This window comes from Talpa europaea, assembly GCF_964194135.1.
Source record: "Talpa europaea genome assembly, chromosome: 13".
NCBI classification, from domain to species: Eukaryota; Metazoa; Chordata; class Mammalia; order Eulipotyphla; family Talpidae; genus Talpa; species Talpa europaea.
Genome location: NC_140080.1, coordinates 93416589 through 93437756, shown reverse-complemented (window position 1 = coordinate 93437756; position 21168 = coordinate 93416589). Strand labels below are relative to the sequence as shown.

Below are 21168 nucleotides of genomic sequence, written 5' to 3'. Positions count from 1 at the left end.
CTCAAGAGGAGAGGAGAGGGGAATCTCAAAAAGAAGACCAGATGCTCTGTAATTACATGTTTGACAGTGATTCTGAACAAGAGTCATTTTCCCTATTCATTTAGTTAGTTAAGGGAGTGGTAAAAGTCCCCCATAAGCCTGCAGGACGTCTATTGACCTCGCTCAAAATAATAGACGTGCTAAAGTGCCATGTCTTGGAAAAGCCCTTTCTAAATATATTGGTGAGGCCCCTGTGAGCATCTCAGGGAGTCTAGCCTTCAGTAGTCCAGAAGATTCAGCTCTTTACAAGCATCTTCTCAAGAGAAATAAGTACTAGCCTTTAAGTAGGAGGACATCATCTGTCAGACGTATTTCATCCTAAATTCACTAGCTAGTTGGGGTGACAATTTGTACTTGCTAATTGGTAATAGCCAAAGGAAAACTAAAATTTTCTTAATTTTGTGAGGTTTATAATGATGCAACCTGGGACAAGACCTTTGGTGAAGTGAGGCCCCTACACCCCCACCGACACAGGGGTGTGTTCTTCCCTGGCGAGCACATTTCAGAGATGGCCCCCATGTGAAAAAGACAAGCCTGAGTTGTAAAGTTGACAAGAGGTTTATTTAGTTTTTAATTGATAAGAAAGCATTTCAATGAGACAAAGACTTCAGAGTTGTAAATTTTCTAAAATTAAATTCTCCAAAAAAAGAATGAGGAAAAGTTATTTATTTTCAACAGAGAATTATGCCTTTAAAAAAATTGTAGTTTTCCATACAAATTGCAAATATAATGCTGTTCCATTAACAAAATAGCGCATAGATTAGAGACATTAAGACAAACAATGGTATCTTCCTCTCCTCATTCATTAATAACATGTACCTTTCCACTGTTCTTTTTTTTTTAATATAAAGGAATGGTTTAAAGTAATGAAATATAAATATATAGTATAATATGCTGCAGCATACTTTATATAATTTTACAAGATAGAATACATGTTTCTTCTGGTTAATAGACAAAATAATGTTTAGTAATTTCACAGTAAATGCTGTTCTAAATGCGTTACATGTGTTAATTTAGTCTTCAAATGGTGCTGTAAGATACTTGTTTTGTTTCCATTTTACAGAAAGCCAACTGACAATGGTTAAGCATTTTTTCAAACTAAGAACCGAGATTAAAATTTAAGTCATGCATGTATAATGTTCATAATAGTAATAAATTTGTTTCATTGACTTATTCATTTTTAATAAGCATCCACCACTTCATATTATGGTTGTAATTTATTTTCCCCAATTTCTTTCTGATTTACATTTGGGTTTTTCCAGTTATTTAGGAGTAATATAAACAATTCTGTATTAATTTAACTGGATCTCACGCATTTACATACCGGTGTCTTGGATACTATGGTAGCTTTCCCAGTGTAATGAGTGAGTCAAGATATGTCTAATTGACCTTTTTAATCTAGGTCCTAGAAGAGATTTATGTCCTGCTCTCGGGGCTTCACCATCTCTTACTCTTGCATGATATTTAACACAAATATTGAGTTGGGGATATTTCTGTTACATAGATTAAATTATAATTATTTTATACTAACATATATTCAGATTATTCCATGTCCATTTTCTTTTAAAACCGCAATGAAAAATGCAGTCATTAAGTACATTGAGAGCTGACTTTTTAAATATTGAGGTGTAATTATCATGTAACATCAGTTTTAGTTGCACAATATAATGATTTGATATTTGTATATATCGCAAAATAATAACCACAAGAAGTCTCGTTAACATCCATTATGACAATTATGGCTGCTTTGGTGGTGGAAGAACTACAGAGACTATACCAGAGGGGAGAAATCATATATTGTACCAAAATAAAGTAAAATAATAAAAAGCCATCACTGCATATAGTTACGTTTAGTATCTGTGTGATAAGAACATCTAAAATTTACTATCAGCAATTTTCAAGTATATAATACAGTTTATTAGCAGCAGTCTGACTACTGTCTTCTTAAACTGCCTTTACCTCTCCAGTCAAGACTAAGCAGTCATTTAACCGTAATTGGTGAAACTAAATGGTTTCCCCATGTTTTTATCGGTAAAGTTGGGGTAGATGTTACACTTATTCATCAGGACTTAATGAGATAATGGATATGTCCAACAGCTCCTAGATTTTAAAAAGATGTCTATATACCCATCTTTTTTTACTATGCTTTTTCATCAGTTCCTGCAGGTGAAAGTCACCAATAAATATCAGTTGAATTGAGTGAATTGAGAACAATATTTCTGGGTATTGTTAATAAATGATCTATATGGAGATTTTTTTCTTGCATAGCTTTTAGTCAAGTAAAATAAAAACATACCATATTAGATCTCTCCCGGTGGCACAGGGGTTAAAGACACAGCAGTATCAAGCAATCACCAGCCACTGCAACATGAGTTCGATCCCGGCCAGGAAGATTAGCACATGACACAGCAGACCTCTCCTGTCTCTCCAGTAGCTCCCTTCAGCAGTGTATTTCAGTAGATCTGCCTGTTCTGCTCCCCACTCTGTCCCTGGTGAATCCTCTCACTCTCCCCCACCTCTGGCCTGCACCCCAGTTCTTGTGTGCATAAATGAATAAATATTAAAAAAAGAACCATACCATGTAGCCCCTAGTGCAATACTCCTGAGCCTGCCCCCCTAACACAGCATTAATGTTTGTGCTTTCATTCCCTTATTCAATTTGCAGACAACACGCAGCAGATTTCTCAAGTTCCTGTGTCTGTGCAAGTTCTTAATATTAATGATCATGCTCCTGAGTTCTCTGAATACTATAGGACGTTTGTTTGTGAAAATGCAGACTCTGGTCAGGTAAGAACCCACAATAAATTGCTGATATCTAACCTTTTGCCATGTATTCCTCCCATTTTGAAATTATAAAACTAAGCTTTATTTAGCCATATAAATTACATGCCCTTATGTTGTGAGAGCCTATCTATTTTAAACTCTTTTTTTTTTAACAGCTAACATGGAAAATTCAAGTTGTCCACTTCCAAATTTCTCCAGTGTTTAAAAAATCTGCTAACCCAAGGGATTCAGTAACTATTTGTTTAGTCAATAGAATAAAAAAAAATCTTCTGTAATTTGTAGCAGTCATCACATTTAAATTAATTTGTATTTTTAATGCATACCATGGCAAAGATAAAGTAATATATAAGTATAAACATATTAAGAGCAACACTTGGACTTTCCCTATAATATATAGCTACTGTGTCTGATATATCAAAACAAATGAATATCAATTTCAAATAAGTGTCACTACCATTTAAAAAGTATCTGTACTTTGACCCTGTGATAATGCCTTGGTCCACTGAGAACATGACTTCTACTGCAGAAGGAGAGTGAGCATTTTTTAAATATTACTTAGAGAAAACTTGTCAATGAATTACCTATGTGTATAGAAATACAGCAGAGTGAGTTTATAAACAGAGTGTAAAATATAAATTAAGCATATAGATACTTTTATTTGATTTAGAAATAACAACCAGAATAAAGGGTACTTTGGGATGCTGATTATTTAGTAATGCACCTCAAACCAAATGAAAAAGAAAAACAATATTACAAATTGGCACCTAGATTTTGAGTCCCCACATAAATGAGTCTTGAAGTAACAGAACATAAGGCAATTAGATTTTGAGCAATCATTAGATTGTCACAGAGATGCAACAATTTCCCTTTCTATCTTTATATGGACATCAAGATTGTAAGATTTTTAAAACATGTTTACAAATATCAATGCAAAATGCTTTGTGGATGTTGTTTGTTAAGGCTGATGATGTGACTGTGTGAGACCTTATGAGTTTTTCCATGAGTTTTGCTGGTTCATTTTCTTTTAAAAATTTATTTATTTATACATGCAAGAACAGGGGTACCAGCCAGAGTTGTGGGGGATGAGAGGATTTACCAGAGACAGAGTGAGAAAGAAAACAGGCAGACTGACTGAAATATACTACTGAGGGGAGCAGCAGGCAAGTCAGGAGAGGTCTGCTGTGCCATGTGGGTAGCTCCCTGGCCAGGGATTGAACTTATGAGGCTGCAGTGAGGCTGCAGTGAGCTTCATAGGTTGTGTCTTAACCCCTTGCACCACCAGGGAAGCCCTGCTTCATTTTTTAAATGCAAACTGTAAAAAGTGGAGGGAGCAAAAGTAAAGCATTAAAGAAATTCAGAATTCCCCAAATGCATTTCCATGAAGCTGCATATATCTTAGGACAAAAGTTTATTTTATAGAACATTTTCCTAATTATCTAAAATCGGATCTTGCTTGTTTCTTAAAAAAAAAAGGCAGAAAATTAAAAAATAAACCCTTTTCTTTCAAGATGATGTTCATTGTTGACTACAAAGTGACCAAAATTTAAAAAAAATAAAGATATTTATTAATTCAGGCATAAAGCAGAGAGAGAGAGTGTATTTTCCAATCATAACTGAGTGTATCTGTGTAAATTTAATGGATATGCCTCTTTTATCATTTGAGAAAAAATGAGAATTGCAAAATAATTTTATTCCTTTTATGTAATCTAATGCTTTCCTTTGTTTTGCTTTTTTTTTTCTTTGTTTGTTTGTTTTATTGTTTAGTCCCCTATTTTGGAGAGACAGTTGGTCCTTCAGCGAGGGTTGCTGTGAATATTTGCTTTGCAGTGTTCTCTTAGGTACTTGTGTGGACAGATTGGTATGCCTCATTATTATCTAAACATTGTGTGTGTCAGAAACCATGGGTTTTCATTCAAACATGTTTCCTCTCATGTGGGAATGAAGATCAAACAACAGTAAATAACAATAGCAGGAAGATTGCCTGGTGCATAGCAAAAGGGCTCCCTGCCAGACATCCTTACATCCCAAATCAGATAGTAACCTAACCATGCTGAATACCAATCTCCTCCTTAGGAAAAGGAAACAAATGACACCTTTGTCCTGCCTTACAAGGGTTTCATAAAGATAAAGTACTTTCATAAGATAAAGAACTATTGAATGATAAATCAGGAGGATTGAACTTTGTAAATATTAACAGTAGCAGTGAAGAGTAGGCTTGCAGTACAAGTTCTTCAAATGGGACCTATTCCAATCAAGAGATTTTGCATGAATTCTAAGGTGTCTGTGCACTTGACATTCATAGACACAGCCCTGTCAAGGTGCATTACAGCAGAAGGTGACAGCAGGGTAATGCCTTCCATTTGATGCTTGAAGGAACCCATTGGTTATAAAATAAATATTAAAAAGTTACAAATGCCAATATAAGCATATTATTGAGGTTGCTTTGTGGTTTTATTGAATTTTTGATTTTGTCAGATTCTTGATTTATTTTGATTAGGTTGACACCAATTAAGTTTTCCTAAATCTCTAGAGCAATAATTCAATGACTTGCATTTGCCATTTTCCCTCTAAAGTAATTTCATATTTGTTTATTTGTTGACCAGGTTATTTTATTTCAAAAGTGCTTTCTGCATGATGATGAAACACCTCTGAGTATGCAAATCAAAACAAAAGATGGTGAATTAGTTGTAAAAATTAAACCCATATTTTATACTCGCATCTTTCATGTTATAGTAGATTTGAAAGTCTGAATGATATGAACAGTATTGAAGAAAGACATATAGATATGTTCAAATGTTCCAGTCTTTTCAACAAATTTTGCTGGAACAACTGGATATTCACAGGAAGAAAATGGAAAATTCCACATAAACCTTACACACCTTATACAAAAATTATTTTTAAAATATCAGAGATTTAGTTTTCAACTTAGAACTACAAAACTTTAGTAGCAAAATTAGTTATAAAACTAAAAAAAACTTTTTTAAAGATTTGTTTATTTTTGCATACAAGAGCCGGGGCACAGGCCAGAGATGCGGGGGGGTGAGAGGATTCACCAGAGACAGAGTGGGGAACAGAACAGGCAGACAGACTGAAATACACTGCTGAGGGGAGCAGTGGGCGAGTCAGGAGAGGTCTGCTGCGCCATGTGGGTTGCTCCCTGGCGGGCTGGGGATCAAACTCGTGCTGCAGAGGCTTCGAATTGCTTCATAGTGTGGTGCTTAACCACTTGCGCCACCAGGGAGACCCTAAAACTACAAAACTTTTAGAAGTAAACACAAGTAAAATTTTTCTCTTACTAAAGAAAGAGTTCTTAGATGAATCATCAAAGCTGAATTCATAGGAGGAAAACAGTTTATTAATTTTACTTCATTGAAATTAGAAGCAGAGAATAGACATTAAAATAATTAAAAAATAATTTGTGGTCAGGCAGGAAATATTTGAAAACAAAATATTTCCTAAGGACTTATATCTAGAACAAAGGAAGAACCTTTAAAATTCAACAGTAAAGAGGAAACAAGCCAATTCTAATGTCAGCAAAAGGCATTTAACTGAGAGATTATAGCAAAGAGACACGTGAAATGATGTTCAGCATCATTTATTTGGAAAATGCAAATTAAAACCATAATTTAATATCATTACACACCTACTAGAGTGGCTTAAATAATAAAAATCAATGACAACACGAAGTGATTGAAAGGACATGAAATAACGAACATTGCTGGTGGAAACATTTTCAACAACTTTCAAACATTGCTGGTGGAAATAAAAAATGAATAGTAATTGGGTGGTTTACTATGAAACTATGCATACACTTATTGTACCACCTAATGTATTTGGGCAGAGTGTGGTAAACAGTTATACCAGAGAAATAAATACTTCAGTTCAAAAAAGCGTGCACACAGATGTTCATAGCAACTTAATTTTTAATAACTAAAACCTGGAAATAACCCAAGTGTCAGTCAACAGATGAATGATTAAACAAACTGTGGTACTTTCATAAAACAGAATACTATCAGCAATAAAAAGGCACAAACTATTGACACATACACAGCATGATGGTGCTCAAAGGCATTATGCTTAGTGCAAACAGCAATTCTCAAAACCTTCCATGCTATGCTCTGTGATTCCATTTATAGTATATCCTCCAAATGGCAAAACTGGGGGTGATGGAGACCAGATTAATGGTTGCCAGGGGACAAGGAAGGTGTGGGGACCAGCGTGTTTCTCTAAAGGCCCCCTGGTGTAAACGAGCTGATGTGTGGTGATGTCAATCTTCATTTTTTAACGTGTTTGTTTTATTTTCAACCTGATTAAAATTATTGTTAAAAACTTATTATAAATAACATTTTCTAAAAACAGTTTAACTCTGATGTCAGACGTTAACATTTGTGCAGGAACTTGATGTAACTGGAAGAGGTTTATTTCCCCATGTTCAGGCATGGAAGCAGTGCTGGTCAGTAGTGGTTAAGCAAGTTTGTAGTCAAGATCCTGGCTCAGCCTGCTGCTTGCTGTGTGATCTTAGGGTACTACTCCCAGTAAATTTCAGTTTAGTCACCTGTACTATGGGGATAGTGATGGGTTATTTATTCATGGTCTAACTGTAAAGATTAGAAAGGCAGTCCTGATGCGATATTTTGCACATAGTAGATGACAATATTTCAGACTGTTTAGTGGAATGCATCCAACATATTATCTTCCGGCTATTCTCTCTCTCCAGCAACTCAGAATATAATGGATAGGATTTTTTTTTTTTGAGGGGGGGACTCAGGAGACATGCCTTGGGGTAAATTTTTTTTTCACAAAAGCACTGCAGAAATTCTTTTACTTCCCATTTGATACACACATTAGTTGTCTTCGGTGAAAGTTACATTTATGAATCCATACAAGACTAAAATAATAAAATACTGAACATGGTCCACTTGGTACTCAAAAGCTCACAAATTATTTCCTTTTGTGCCTTTTGTCTATTGTGTCTGAAACAAACCCCATGACAGCTAGTGAGACAGAGTCTCTACTTCTTGTCAAAGATTCAAAACAAGTGATAGATACCACCTGTAAGTAGAATCAAATTTATGGCTTTGCATACGTAAACACACATGCATAGGTGATGTAAAAAAAAACAATGATAATTGAATAAATTCTGTAATCTAACCATAATTTACTCTTGTCACTTTCCTGGTGTTGGTATTGGACTAGAGTTAAGTATGAGATATAAGATTATCTAACACAGTGATCCCATGTAAATATAGAATTTCTGGAAGCTACATTTAAATGTGTAAAAAGTAAAAATGGGAAGTTACTGTTCAAGTGGTAGAAAGTTGCAGTTAGGATGAGTAAGTTCTAGATCTTCTATACACATTGGACCTACAATTAATAGTATTGTATTGTGCACTGGAAATTTGTTAATAGGGCAGAGCTCATATTAAAGGTTCATACCACAATCTAACAAAAAAAAAATTAGATGTAAATAAAAAGGTGAAATTAATTTTAATGCTTGGCACAATCAAGAAAATGTTATTTTCACAAATAAAAATATTCAGAATGATTAAAGAAATACTTATATATTTTCTCATGCTTGCCTCATTTCCTGCAGACTCAAAGAGCCAGACAAATGATAAATTAAAAGGTATCCTGCATTACATTCATTATAGAAAATCAAAACACCAGAACATTTGTTCTCTATTCTGGATGAATCTAGACATTTTCTTAATGACCTATGTGCGCAAATAGAATTTTTGTTTTTGTTCTTAATGTATAATGTTCAAGGTGGGGAGAAGTAAAGAGAGAATTTTCAATGGTTTGCAAATATAATAAATGAGCTGACATTTGGGCAATTTCCTTTTCTTTTTGGTGAAAATAGTTATCATTTTTCAAATTAATGATTCCCATTATCTTGACTGATACCAAATATATTTTCCAGAAGTAAAGTATAAAATTAGTGATATTATAAAGTACCAGCTTCTATTATACTGATACCCATCAACTATGAAGATGTCTCCATGTAAAATATTCTCCTTCCTAAATTGTACAATCCCACATTGTGATTCTGGTTTGCTTCTCCCCTCCCTTTCTCTCTTGTATCCAGTCCTTTTATTTATTTATTTTTTCAAATTCACTTTTTCATACACCTCTCTGTATCAAAGTTTACATTCAAATGATTTCCAGATCTTTCCTTATACCAGGTATTCATAACAGGTATTCTTTTTGATCTTTTGAACAGGTATTCATAATCTTTTTTAATCCTGCTGATTTATTTAGTCAAAACAGGTCACTTTGGTATCATTTTCTCTGTTTTCATGGTGGAACAATGATGTATTGTTCACACTTGCTGAACAATAATTTCTTGACAACATGAGAAGAATTTGCATATACAACTTGATGCAGACAAATCCTTAGAATAACTAGATAATAAGCAAACTATATAGGTGAGGTGTTTTCAACAATTCCTATATGTGTTAATTTATTGCATTGCCTGCCTTTCATTGGTTAGTAGATATTTGGTCCAGTCCAAAACTTGCATGCTTAGAAAATGTGCCTGGGGTCAATAGCTCATAGTATTTATTTATACTTTTGGTTCACAGGTTTAATACATAAACAAAAAGATCAAGGTTGATTGGTCTGATAATTGTATTGTGGCTATATTGCTGATCATAACTCATCTTGACTCTGTAGTCTGGCTGCTAGTGGCACATGGAACTGGTAGTTGGATTGGGGTTCATACTTGCAGTAGTCTTATTTGTGTAACTATGCACATAGAGTAGTCTTATTTGTGTAACTATGCACATAGACAATGGACCTCACAATGTATGGCACATGTATTGGGTCAAAAAGAAAAGGGACAACATTTTACCCAGGGAGATAATTAAAAATCTGAACTCTCAGAATTTTTCATAACATGACTGTTCTTTGTATTCATTTTGTTTTAGGTTTGTTTTTGCTCCTCTCAGAAATGTATAAGGTCTGTGATAGACCCATATAAGTAGACCTAAGTAAATAGTTTGGATAGCTAACCTAGGCAACAAATAAAGATTTTTCTTAGAATTTTATCTGAAAATTTTAAAAAACCTTCCATTGTCATAGTAAGAGGGAAAATGCACAGGCCCAGTTGACAGGGCAAATATATGGAAGTATAGTCATTGAAGAAGGGAGCAGAGTATTGAAACTTCCGAATCTTCAGTTCACCCATGCATATTTAGAGGAAAGTTTGATCAATTAAAATATTTAGAAATATATACAAAGGCAAAATCTCTTCAATGTGCTTAAGCCTCCCTACATGAACGGGAGATATTTTAACAGCAGAGGCATATCTTTCAAACAGAAATTCAGGTGTAAGATAAATTGCCCCTGGTCTAAAAATTAAGATTGTATATGCTAACAAAATAAACATCAATTTTTACAGTTTGCTGTCATTCTAAACTGAACAAATATGCATATAACAAGATTGCCCACAGTATGCAGGGAATCATCCTATGTGACTCCCCACAAGACATCGTTTCAATGAAAAAAAAATCATAATAAACACGTACTGTTATACAGCCAGCACTTTGACAAGCTAAGATATGCAGTCCTAAAAATGGATGCTAACTGTTATTAGATCTCCATTTTTTCAACTTAAAAAATATGTATGTTGCAAAGCCAGGATTTAGAAGATCACCCCAGCCCCTAACCTTTACCCTGGCAATACACAACCTTATGATAATCCAACATTAATGGCTTACCCTAATACAATGCACATGTATTATTTAGTCATGGACTGAATAATAATGCTTTATTTGGTTATTTAATTAACGCCATATGATTATGATTTAATTAGGAATGTGTGATGAGGAAAAAAATAAATTGATGTAGAGAAATAATGTGCAAATCACATTAGTTTCGCAGGCTCTTTATGCACCTGGAGTGATACTTTGAAGTATAACTATAAATTTGGGTCTGTCATCTTGAAACTAAGGATATTTTTGTTTGACACATTGTTAAAAGCACTTTAATTCCAGAAAATTCAAAACAATAACTTCTATAATCAATTTACTTTAATTTCCAGAATTAATCACAATCTCACTGTGTGTTCTTGACAGCTTATCTCTTTTTTGACAATAACGAACTACTTGACTGACACATTCATGTCTTGAAAGAAGAGAATTAATTGAGAACTGATTTGCTCATAACTGCATTGTTTCACATTTTTATGATCTGAAATAGGGAGAGGAACTTATTTGATGTGAAACACTCTTCCTATAATCCGTATGGATCAGAGGAAATCACGTATATTGCCCCTAAACTTTAAATGCATTATTTCCCCAAATCAATTAAAAAACTCATTACTTTAGCAAATACTTTAGTAAGCTACTAATTCTACTACAATTGTGCTCTCAATATATGCAGGAAATCATAATGGCTGGAATTCAGATAAGAAGGAAGAAGGAAATAAGGAAGGAGATGAGAAATCTAGGCAGATGGATAAAAGACAGTCTTAATTCAAAGCAATGGAATTTGAGAACTACTAACAAATTTAGCTAATGGAAGCCATCTGACCTTTCAAAAGGAATGTATTGATTATGAAATTTCAACACACTCTCTGAAAAAAAGCAAATAAACATGAGAAGATATTGTAATATTCACAGATTTTTGACAGTTCCTCTTTTGTAATACCCATGAAGATTTTGGTAAACCAATTTTAATAAATGCTAATGATAAAAAATAACAGTGATATATTTCTTGAATTTAAAAACAAACTATCATTTTTTTTTTAGGTAATTCAAACTATCAGTGCAATGGATAAAGATGCATCTGTAGAAGAACACCATTTTTACTTTAATCTGTCAACAGAAGACACTAATAACTCAAGCTTTATAATCATAGATAATCAAGGTATGTCTTCCACTCATAATGACTTTTGGACATTCTTTGAGAATCATGTTTGATTTTAAGGGAATTTATTGTATTGTTTTTTATGTTGTTCCTGCTACATGATCATGCTGAGAAGGAGAGTAAGGGATGGCAATGGAAACGTGAGAAACACATCCCAAGGTCAAGTGCTAAAAATACTGGCCCCATTACACACTGAAATTCTTTCAATGAGAAGCACTTTTTTAAATTCTCAGTGGCCCTCAGCCCTATAAAGTTCTGAATGACCCTGAGTCTATAATGACAGATCCACACAATAGTTTCTTTCACATTCTCATGTAACTCAAGCTTCAAACTCTGTCTGGGGCTGAAAATGATAGATATTTACTTTATAGTCATGTTAGCTTGATTGATTCAAAGGTATTTGGAGTCATTCATTAGGAGTTATAAATACATAAAAATGGCTTAAGATTAGTGTTTTAAAGGATTTTGTGTGAAGTAAAAGAATTTTTTTACCTTTCACATAGAAGTGGATTAATTTTATACAAAGTCGCTCTTTTTTCCTCCACTTTAGTAAAAGACTTTAGTCATATGAATTTCTATTTTAATGCTGGTATGATTTTAATTATACCTTGGAGATGTGATACGCCATTGGGTTTATTACTTAAGTGTCTGTGACCCAATACCTGTAGATCTCCTACCTTACAGCTGAATTTTATGGGCAAATGTTTGTGGGAGAAAAATAAGAATATGACTCTGTAACTATAAACCAGAGACACACTATGGGGGGTTTGGGGGGAGGAGGGAGTAGGATCAAAACAAGGGGGGATGGGAATTGTATAAGGACTATAACCAAGATGAAAATGCATACATTGTGCAAAAATGAAAAATGATATAAAATATATAAAATTAAAATAATAATGAATAATATATATAAATCATTGAAAGCATTCTATGAAAATCAATTGGTTAATTAAATTTTACAATAAAAAATAAAGATATCCCTCCCTTTTATCCTTGTCAATTCCCCACTGAATGAAACTCAAATTTAGCGTAAAAAAATACAAACGTCAATATAAGAAATAAAAACTGTACTTTACTTAAGTACACTTAAGTAAATTTTAGTTTTACTTAAATTAATAGCTAAGATTATTAGGAAAATAAATATATTGAAAATAAAGAAAATAATTGATTTGTTTTAATGTTCTTGGCTATACGTAATTTATTAAAATATATATTGCAAAAAAAGAAATGCTCTCACCATATGTATTTGTCAAATAAATAAAGTGAAAAGATTTTTTATAGATTCAAGAGCATAATGGAGAATTCATTTAAAAATATGATTTGAGAAAATCATAAGTACGCATCCATTTGAAAGGCCTTCCATTTATTTGCATTTTATATTTCGTGTCTGTAAAGTTTGTCTTATTTCTCCAGAATATATTTTGGGGGATGACAATACAAAAAAAAAGGGAAAACAGTATTGATGCACAAGAAATGGCACCAAATAATGTTACTTAGAATATTTTGGGAGGCAGGTAGAAATTTAAAGCCTATTGAAATATTTATTGTTCAGTTTTTCACGTTCTGCTGGTTGAATCAATATTACAAAGGTTCAGTGATTTTCTGAATTTTAAGTGGAAAATGAGTTAATAAGATCAATGTGAAAAGAAGCATCTCAGTAGCATCTGTCCTACCAAATAAAAACTCTTCTCTCAGTTGATACAATATTCAAAATCACTTGCTGTTATACGTAGATGACTTTGATCATATTGAGTATGTATATTTGTGAAAATATGTGTTCCTATTAGAAAATATATATATTATTCTCAGTAATTAATCCAAATAAAACTGATACTGTCATTATTAATTTAATGCTAGTACCCCTATAATTGATTGATACCTGGTTTTAAAAGCATTCTATAGCCCACTTCTAAGTTTCCTGTTTTATCAAGACAATTGGATCATGTATATAATGTATCCAGTTACATAATTAGCCTACATGAAAGTCAATGATGACCTTTTGAGCGGCTCTTTTATCATTTTACAAGAAATGCCTTCTTCCCGTTATTTGACCTTATTCGATAGGACCATGCTGTTGCCTCTAGCACGTAGGCTGGCGTGAATTTATTTTATATCATTGAAAAACTATGCGCATGGATTTTTGTTTTAGATAACACAGCTGTCATTTTGACTAATAGAACTGGTTTCCGCCTCCAAGAGGAGCCTGTCTTCTACCTCCCCATCCTAATCGCCGACAATGGGATACCCCCACTCACAAGCACAAACACCCTCACAGTCTACGTGTGTGACTGCGATGCCAGCAGTGGAACGCAGACCTGCAGTAAGGAGGAGCGGCTGCTGGCCCTGGCATTCCGGACAGAGATCATCCTTGCTATTCTGATAAGCGTTATGATCATATTTGGTGAGTCGTGCAGAGATGAACCTGTCTTCCTTCGTTGAAAATAGATGATGACTGTGAAAAGAGTGAATTCCATTATAGCTGTAAAGTGTGTATTTGTGTGTGTATTTGCTTAACTGGTCTTCTGAATGGATTACAGTTTGAAACTCCAGTGAAGTGAAATGAAAAATAGAGTGGCTGTGCATTACAAGCTGAAAATCAAAGACCTTTTACAATTTGTATGAGTATGTGAGTACGTGCGTGCACATCCACTCAGGAGTGTTTGATCCATACATAGTGCAACAGAGATAGTTATATTAAGGTTGATAATGATAATGGTGAGCTTCTGTGGGGTGCTTCTTTCTGTCCAAGAATTATACAGTTTGATTCTTATATTAATTGATGAAATTGCCACTTTTATCGCCTGCAGTATAGGGATGAAGAAAGTGAAATTGAGTCATGCATAGGGTCCTACAGCTAGAAAAGAGGTGCTGGGATCCCACTATTCTAGCACAGCACTATTCAGCCCTCACTGCAGCTCGCTGGAGCCCTGGACACACTAGGAAAAAGAGTAAATGTGCAGATGGAGGAGTATAAAAGAGAGACTTAGTTAATCTATGTGCTACACTCAACGGCAATCGTGGTAACATAGCTCCATTTTTAGTTTGTTATTGCTGTTTTCACAAGCAGGTTTTAGTTGTACTCATTTTCCAGATCAGGAAAATAAAACCCCAAAATGTTGTAGTCAGACTTGCAAGACTGAAAATGATTCACCCAGCATGAGCTTTCCCTTTCCAGAGCATGCCAGTGTATGTCATCTACAGCTCTCTTGCCTCCCTTGTTAATTTCCCATCAAAAGTCAACACCACTGCGTTGAGTGTTGAGAGCAGTTTTATGCAAAACTTGTTCTAAAACCCCAAACACGTGGCTCACACCGACATAAGATGCGTTTTACAGCTTGCTTTGCCATGGCTCCCATTCTGTCACAGCTTCAAAAACTACTCATTCCTCCCCCTACTATTGCCATTCTTTGATTCCCAGCTCCATGTTTGCAAATTATTTTTAGTGACCTTCTATCATAAAAAACGAGTTTAGAATTGCATAACTCGATATAAATAGCAAAACACAGTCAGAGCAGTGTAGTTTACAGCATCTGACAAATACTGAATTACTCCCGGAAGCAGACTCGAACCAAGTCCTGCAGCCCTGGAGGGAACCAAGGCAGCCTCACCACGGAAGGCGTGAGTGATAGTGAGGCTTGTGCGTCAGCCAGCAGCCAGGAGTTTCTTCTTGGAGCTTCAAGAATGCCTTCTATTTTCTCCCCCTTTCTCTTCAATCAGATACCTCACATCAGCTTTAAAAAACAGTACCTCAATTCTAATATGATGACTTTATTGAATTTAAGAGCACTTTTTCACTATTTTTAAATGTATGTTTTATATAAAATACTGTCTTATCTATTCATTCTCGTGATCATAATAACAGTGGTCGGTGTTTGTTTCAAATCCTAGATACAAAATTCTGAATAGCTACATAAGACTCGAGGTTGAGTAAGAGCAACCTTACATACACATGCACGCATTTTTCTTCAAAATAAAATGCTATGAAATCCTGGTTCCACAAGATATTAAAAGCATCTGATATAATAGAAATGAATTGTGGACATATCAGTATTATGATTCAAAGCCAGGCAGTTTAGGATTTCCAAAATTAATGTGATATTATAGATCACAGATTCTGAACCAAATTTCTGGTGTGGAAGCTTTCACTTTCCCTGCTGTGTGATTCTGGAAAAGCGACTTACCACCTCTGTGCTCCCATTTGCCTGTCCTTAGAGGAAATGATAATATATGGGTATCCTAACAACTAAATCAGTGAGTGAGGCTTTTATAAAAATGCCTGGTACATACTTTGTAATCAGTAAATATTAACTCGGAAAATAATAATGCCACATTTGCTTCAAAGGGGAATTTCAAATTAGTTCATTGTGTTTAAATTCGATTAACATGGCTCATTGGTTACTAAGATTGACAAATGCACATAGATTGGAAAACGTTCCCTTATTCTACTATGTCCTATTGTCAATATATTCACAAAATAAAATTTTAAATTTCAACTCGATTCTCCTAAAAACAGCTCATTACATTTTTATGTTGTTTTTCTTCTCTAAAACATCACCCTGAAAGATTGTTGTCCTTAGGACATTCTTCAAGCCCCTTTTAAATCTTTCAACAGCAATACAGCTCCCTGTCTAATAAAGTCTGTTGCTTGATTTTTGAACAAAAACAAGAATCACTAACATTATTATGAATAATGTTTAAATAATAGTATTTATTTACAGACAATATTCTATCCCATATGCCAATTAATATTCTGGTGTGCTTTCTTGGCCAGGGTTTGTGTTTTTGATCCTAGGGCTGAAACAAAGACGAAAACAGACTCTGTTTCCAGAGAAGGGTGAAGATTTCCGGGAGAACATATTCCGGTACGACGATGAAGGAGGTGGCGAGGAAGACACGCAGGCCTTCGACCTGGCCCAGCTGAGGAGGAGCGTGGCCGTACGGGAGCGCAGGGCCAGGAGAGCCACCTCTGGGGACATGCGGAGCCTCTACAGGCAGTCCCTGCAGGCTGGGCCCGACAGTGCGGTCTTCAGGAGATTCATTCTAGAAAAGCTGCAGGAGGCGAACTCAGATCCCTGTGCCCCACCCTTTGACTCCCTCCAGACCTATGCTTTCGAGGGAACAGGGTCGTTAGCTGCGTCCCTGAGCTCCCTGGGCTCTGCAGACTCTGATCAGGATGAAAATTATGATTACCTGAATGACTTGGGACCTCGCTTTAAAAGATTAGCCTACATGTTTGGTTCTGCCACACGGTCAAATAATTAAGGGTTGCTGCTTATTAACATTTTAAAGTGCTCATGTGTTTGGGGGCCACCTAGTAGTATGTTGGTGAGAGTTGTGTGGTCCAGCTCTCTGGGGCAAAAAGCAGAGATTTCTAGAGGACTGGTGGTGTCTGATTGCCTTTGAGAGATGCTAATGATCAAGTCTTAAGGGCTGATGCCAGCCAGCTCTAGCACATCACTGAAATATCCCATATCCCATGGTCTTTTTTTTTTTAATACCATTCTATACACATTCTCAAAAAATAAAAATGTAATGCTTAATGTGAAAAGTTGCTGAATGAAATCATCCCTTTTTTTTGTTTCTGCATTTTCCAAAATCTTACAAAGTAAGAATTAAATACTTACGTGTGTAAAGTTTTTGATACCATACCAAGATGAAACACTCAGCAGAAACAAACTTGGGATGGTTTGGATGATTACATAAAACTTTTTAAAAAGATCTCATTTTTATGAATAAGTTTCTCTCTGAGACTCCAGGGTTCATTCAAGTTGATATTTCAAAATCATTGTCAAGACTGCATATAAAATATTTCATATTTAGATAGATATTTGGGATATGCTAATTAATGATAGAATGTAAATTCTTATTGTTTTTGATATTGTAGCTTTGTATAAAAAAGGGACATGAAAATATGTTTAGAAGTTTTTCATAAATTATTTTCATATGTAACCACAATGTATTTTTATCATGTCACAATACAGTGACAAAATACATGTCAACATTTACTCATTAAATCAAAACTTTATAAAAATGATGAAAAGTGTAAACAATTTAAGTTAATTTTACTGCTACTGAAATTGAGAGGTAAGTAAAAGGATTACCAGATTCAAAGTTGAATTAATATTTATCCTAAATACTATGATTAACTGCAGTGACTCTTACCATGCATAGCCTAAAACATGATAAAATCCTCAAAACCCTGTTTTATTAAGAGCTTAGAATATAACATTCCTCAGTGTCATTTTTTATTATGGAACATAAAATTAGGTTCAATAGTTATTTTTATTGTAATAGTATGAAGGAAGTATGCTAAGCTGCTCGGGATAAAGCTTTATGGTAACTAGATAATAAGATAATAAAACACTTTAATTTTAATCAAACTTTTAAGGATGATCCTTATTACCCTACTCAAATCAAGGTGAAATGCAAAATTCAGAGTTTGAACAGCAAGAAAGTGAATACAGGATTAGTGTATATGTTCATCTTTTATTAGTAGCATGTGGAGGTGAGTAGAACAAATGACCATCTGTGTTTAAATCAACTCTTAAATAATTTTGAGCAAAAGCTAGAGTAGTTGAATGACTACAGTATTTTTTTTTCTCTGTACTTTGAAACAGAAGCATTCATTCAATGGATTAGAAGAGTCTTTTCATCAATATCAATCACGTGTTACCTTCTTCGTGACACAGACGTCATCACTTTACAAAAGCCTGACAAAATCAGACTTGAAAGACAACAGCTCGGAAGTAGATGAGAGGACATAAGCCATGATAAATTCTTATATGGTCATATTATTTACTTAGAGACAAATAAGAAAAATAAACAAAATAAACTTTAAAGGGAGTCAAACCTCCAAGTAAAACAGAAATGTGTGAGTTGAGAGAATATTTATCTTTCTGTCATATTGGCACAAAACTTGAAAGACTTTAGTTAGAGAAAGTTTCATGAATTCCACAAGATTTTTTTTTTCCTGTATTAAGAAACAGTGCAATGGAATCTTGGTGGAAGAACTGGAAATTATGATAAGCAGCTTGATGCAATCCATGAAAAGTAGAGTAGAAAAAAAGAAATAGGGAATGAAAAAAAATGGAGTCTTTTGGGAATTGTCACAGATTCTGTCGTGGCTGGAAGTCTTACAAACAACTTGCAAATGTAAATGGATGCCTTATGAAAAAGCACCTTGCCACAGTATAGCTACATCAATAAGTTTAATGTTTATGTCCAGTACCAGTAGGCAGATGTATTCACATAAACTCCAATTTATCAAATGATAGGTTGTCAACCCGAAGATACATAGAAATAGAGGTTGCATATCTATTTGTTTGTCTAAAAGTGTCCTTTAAAACTGTAGCAAAAAATACTCTCTGATTTCAGTACAGAAGTTGCAATTACCTAAAAATTATACTTGATAATATTTCAGTAACTGTTTTGTCTTTTTTCTAATAACATGGGTGTTGTAAGAACACAGCTAAATCCTAAGGTAAAAACTTAACATTAAGACCTGATTTCTGTAAATTTAAATAAAGTCTAGATCAACACAAATATTTATGAAAATAGCACTGTTTCGCATTAATACCTGCAGTGCTTAACTACACCCTGAGTTAACTCCCAGGTTGTCTGTGAGTCTTACACAAGGAATGGTTGAAGCAGGCAAATATTTAGCCCTTTACAGGAATCAGAACTTGCTGGCAATATTATCTTTCACCCAGCATATGGGCTTGAGTCTCCCAGATCTGAATTTGAATTAGTTGACATTTGTTGAAGAATCTGTGCAGACTTGGTCCAATTACCTAATCTTTGTGAGTATTCCTTGATAACATGAAATTATGTCTACTCAACCTATTTCACATGATTGCTGCAAAACACCAGCACTGGTGGAACCTGGTGGAGGCAAAGGCAAAAGTCAACGTCCTGACTTGATGCATAAGGCCTTAAGTATCCTGCCCTGCTTACTGCTACAGCCCTTCCTTCCTCTCCCAAACTCACTGACTTAACTCTTTCAAAATTATGATCGTGGACTGAAACAATCTTCCTCCAAACACTTTTCTTGCATGTCCTCACTTCAGCCAGGACTGTGATCAACTGCAACATCCTCAGAAAATGCATCTTGACTTCATCTCCCCACTATGGCCCTTGCTATAATGGGCTTGTCATCAGATCACTTAGCCACTGGGTTATTGTGACTAGTTTACTTGTTGCCTTCTTTACCCCCTATTAGAATGTAAACTCCAAGTGGACAAGGAATCGTCTGTCTTGTATGTATGTTACTGTCTAAAATTGCTTCTACCACATAGTGAGTGAACAGTCATTGTTTCTGAGATGAATGTAACAATGAATCCCAAGTTATCTTACTTTGCCATACATAGGAATCATATTAATGCTTATTGGATACTAATATGGGACGGTGTTGTTTTTGTTTTTTCAAAATAGGTTAACATTATGTAGTTCTTGGGTTACACTAAAGACTTTTCAGAATCTTCCCAGAAATTACATATTTGGCATTTTAATTTGTTTTGATTTATTGATAATATGTACCTGGTGAGAAAGAAAGTAATGAAGTTATACTGTTCAGTCAAAACAGGTCCTTTGATGATCACTGTAGGAAGTCTCCTGTGAATAAGTTCCCATGAAGTGTGATGACTATGTGAAAACACCCTGCCTGAGAACCTGCACCACACTTCAGAGCACAATGTGGTAACAAAGGCAATGTTCAGTTTCAGGGCTGCCCGATACCTACAAGGTGGCTTCACATTCTTTTACATGGTATAAAAGTATATTCAATATCACATGAATTCTTGGGCACTATTAAGAGAGAAATGGAGGCAAGGAGTAAGTAGCCATCTACATATCCAATTATGCTGTCTATCTATGTAATCTGTCACTTATCAAATCTCTATATAGTCCTCTATCTCCTATCATCTGTCTACCTACTGTTTAATCTATTATTTCTCTAATGTATTATCCACCAAATAGCTATCAGCCAATCTAACACCTGTTAATCTAATCTCTCTTCTCTCTCCCTCTCTCCCACCTGCTCCCATCTTCTTAGAGAGAAATTGTGATTTCCTGGAGAAGGGCGGCAAGTATCTCGATCACAAAGTAGATCCTTGGACCTGTTAGAATTTGTTGCTGCCCTTTTTACCTAGATGGGAGAATGACTGATTGGTCTTAATGACAGGGCTAGAGAGAGGGCTGCAGTTAGGCCAAGTGTAGTTCCTAGTTTCTGACTAGGCAAAGTCGCTCTAGTTTTCTCTGGGTTAAGTGATTGCAGCTGTAGAAATTTTGCACAGAGGCTGAATCTGAGAGTGAGCTTAAATCAGTCAACCAAAGAATATGTCACATAAGCTAAGGAACAACACGGACGTCACATGCTTAAAACGTCTCTGAGCCCCAGGATAAAGTGCCTGCCGTCTGATGCCTGTCATCACACAAGACTCCGGCTGTGAAATTATGGTAACACCAGCCATGTTTATTGCA

At 34.9% G+C, this 21168-nt stretch overlaps 1 protein-coding gene across 1 annotated transcript in view; it reads left to right on the top strand.

Moving 5' to 3' along the window:
* CDH19 (cadherin 19) overlaps positions 1 to 16953 on the top strand; it is a gene marked incomplete at both ends in the record, with an annotated part of 46582 nt that extends 29629 nt beyond the window's left edge. Inside the window, 4 exons of the mRNA XM_084251777.1 lie at positions 2705 to 2826; positions 11574 to 11691; positions 13841 to 14092; positions 16463 to 16953. Coding sequence (XP_084107903.1) covers positions 2705 to 2826; positions 11574 to 11691; positions 13841 to 14092; positions 16463 to 16953 — 983 coding nt within the window. The remainder of the gene's footprint in view (positions 1 to 2704; positions 2827 to 11573; positions 11692 to 13840; positions 14093 to 16462) is intronic.
* Positions 16954 to 21168: the final 4215 nt, after the last annotated feature.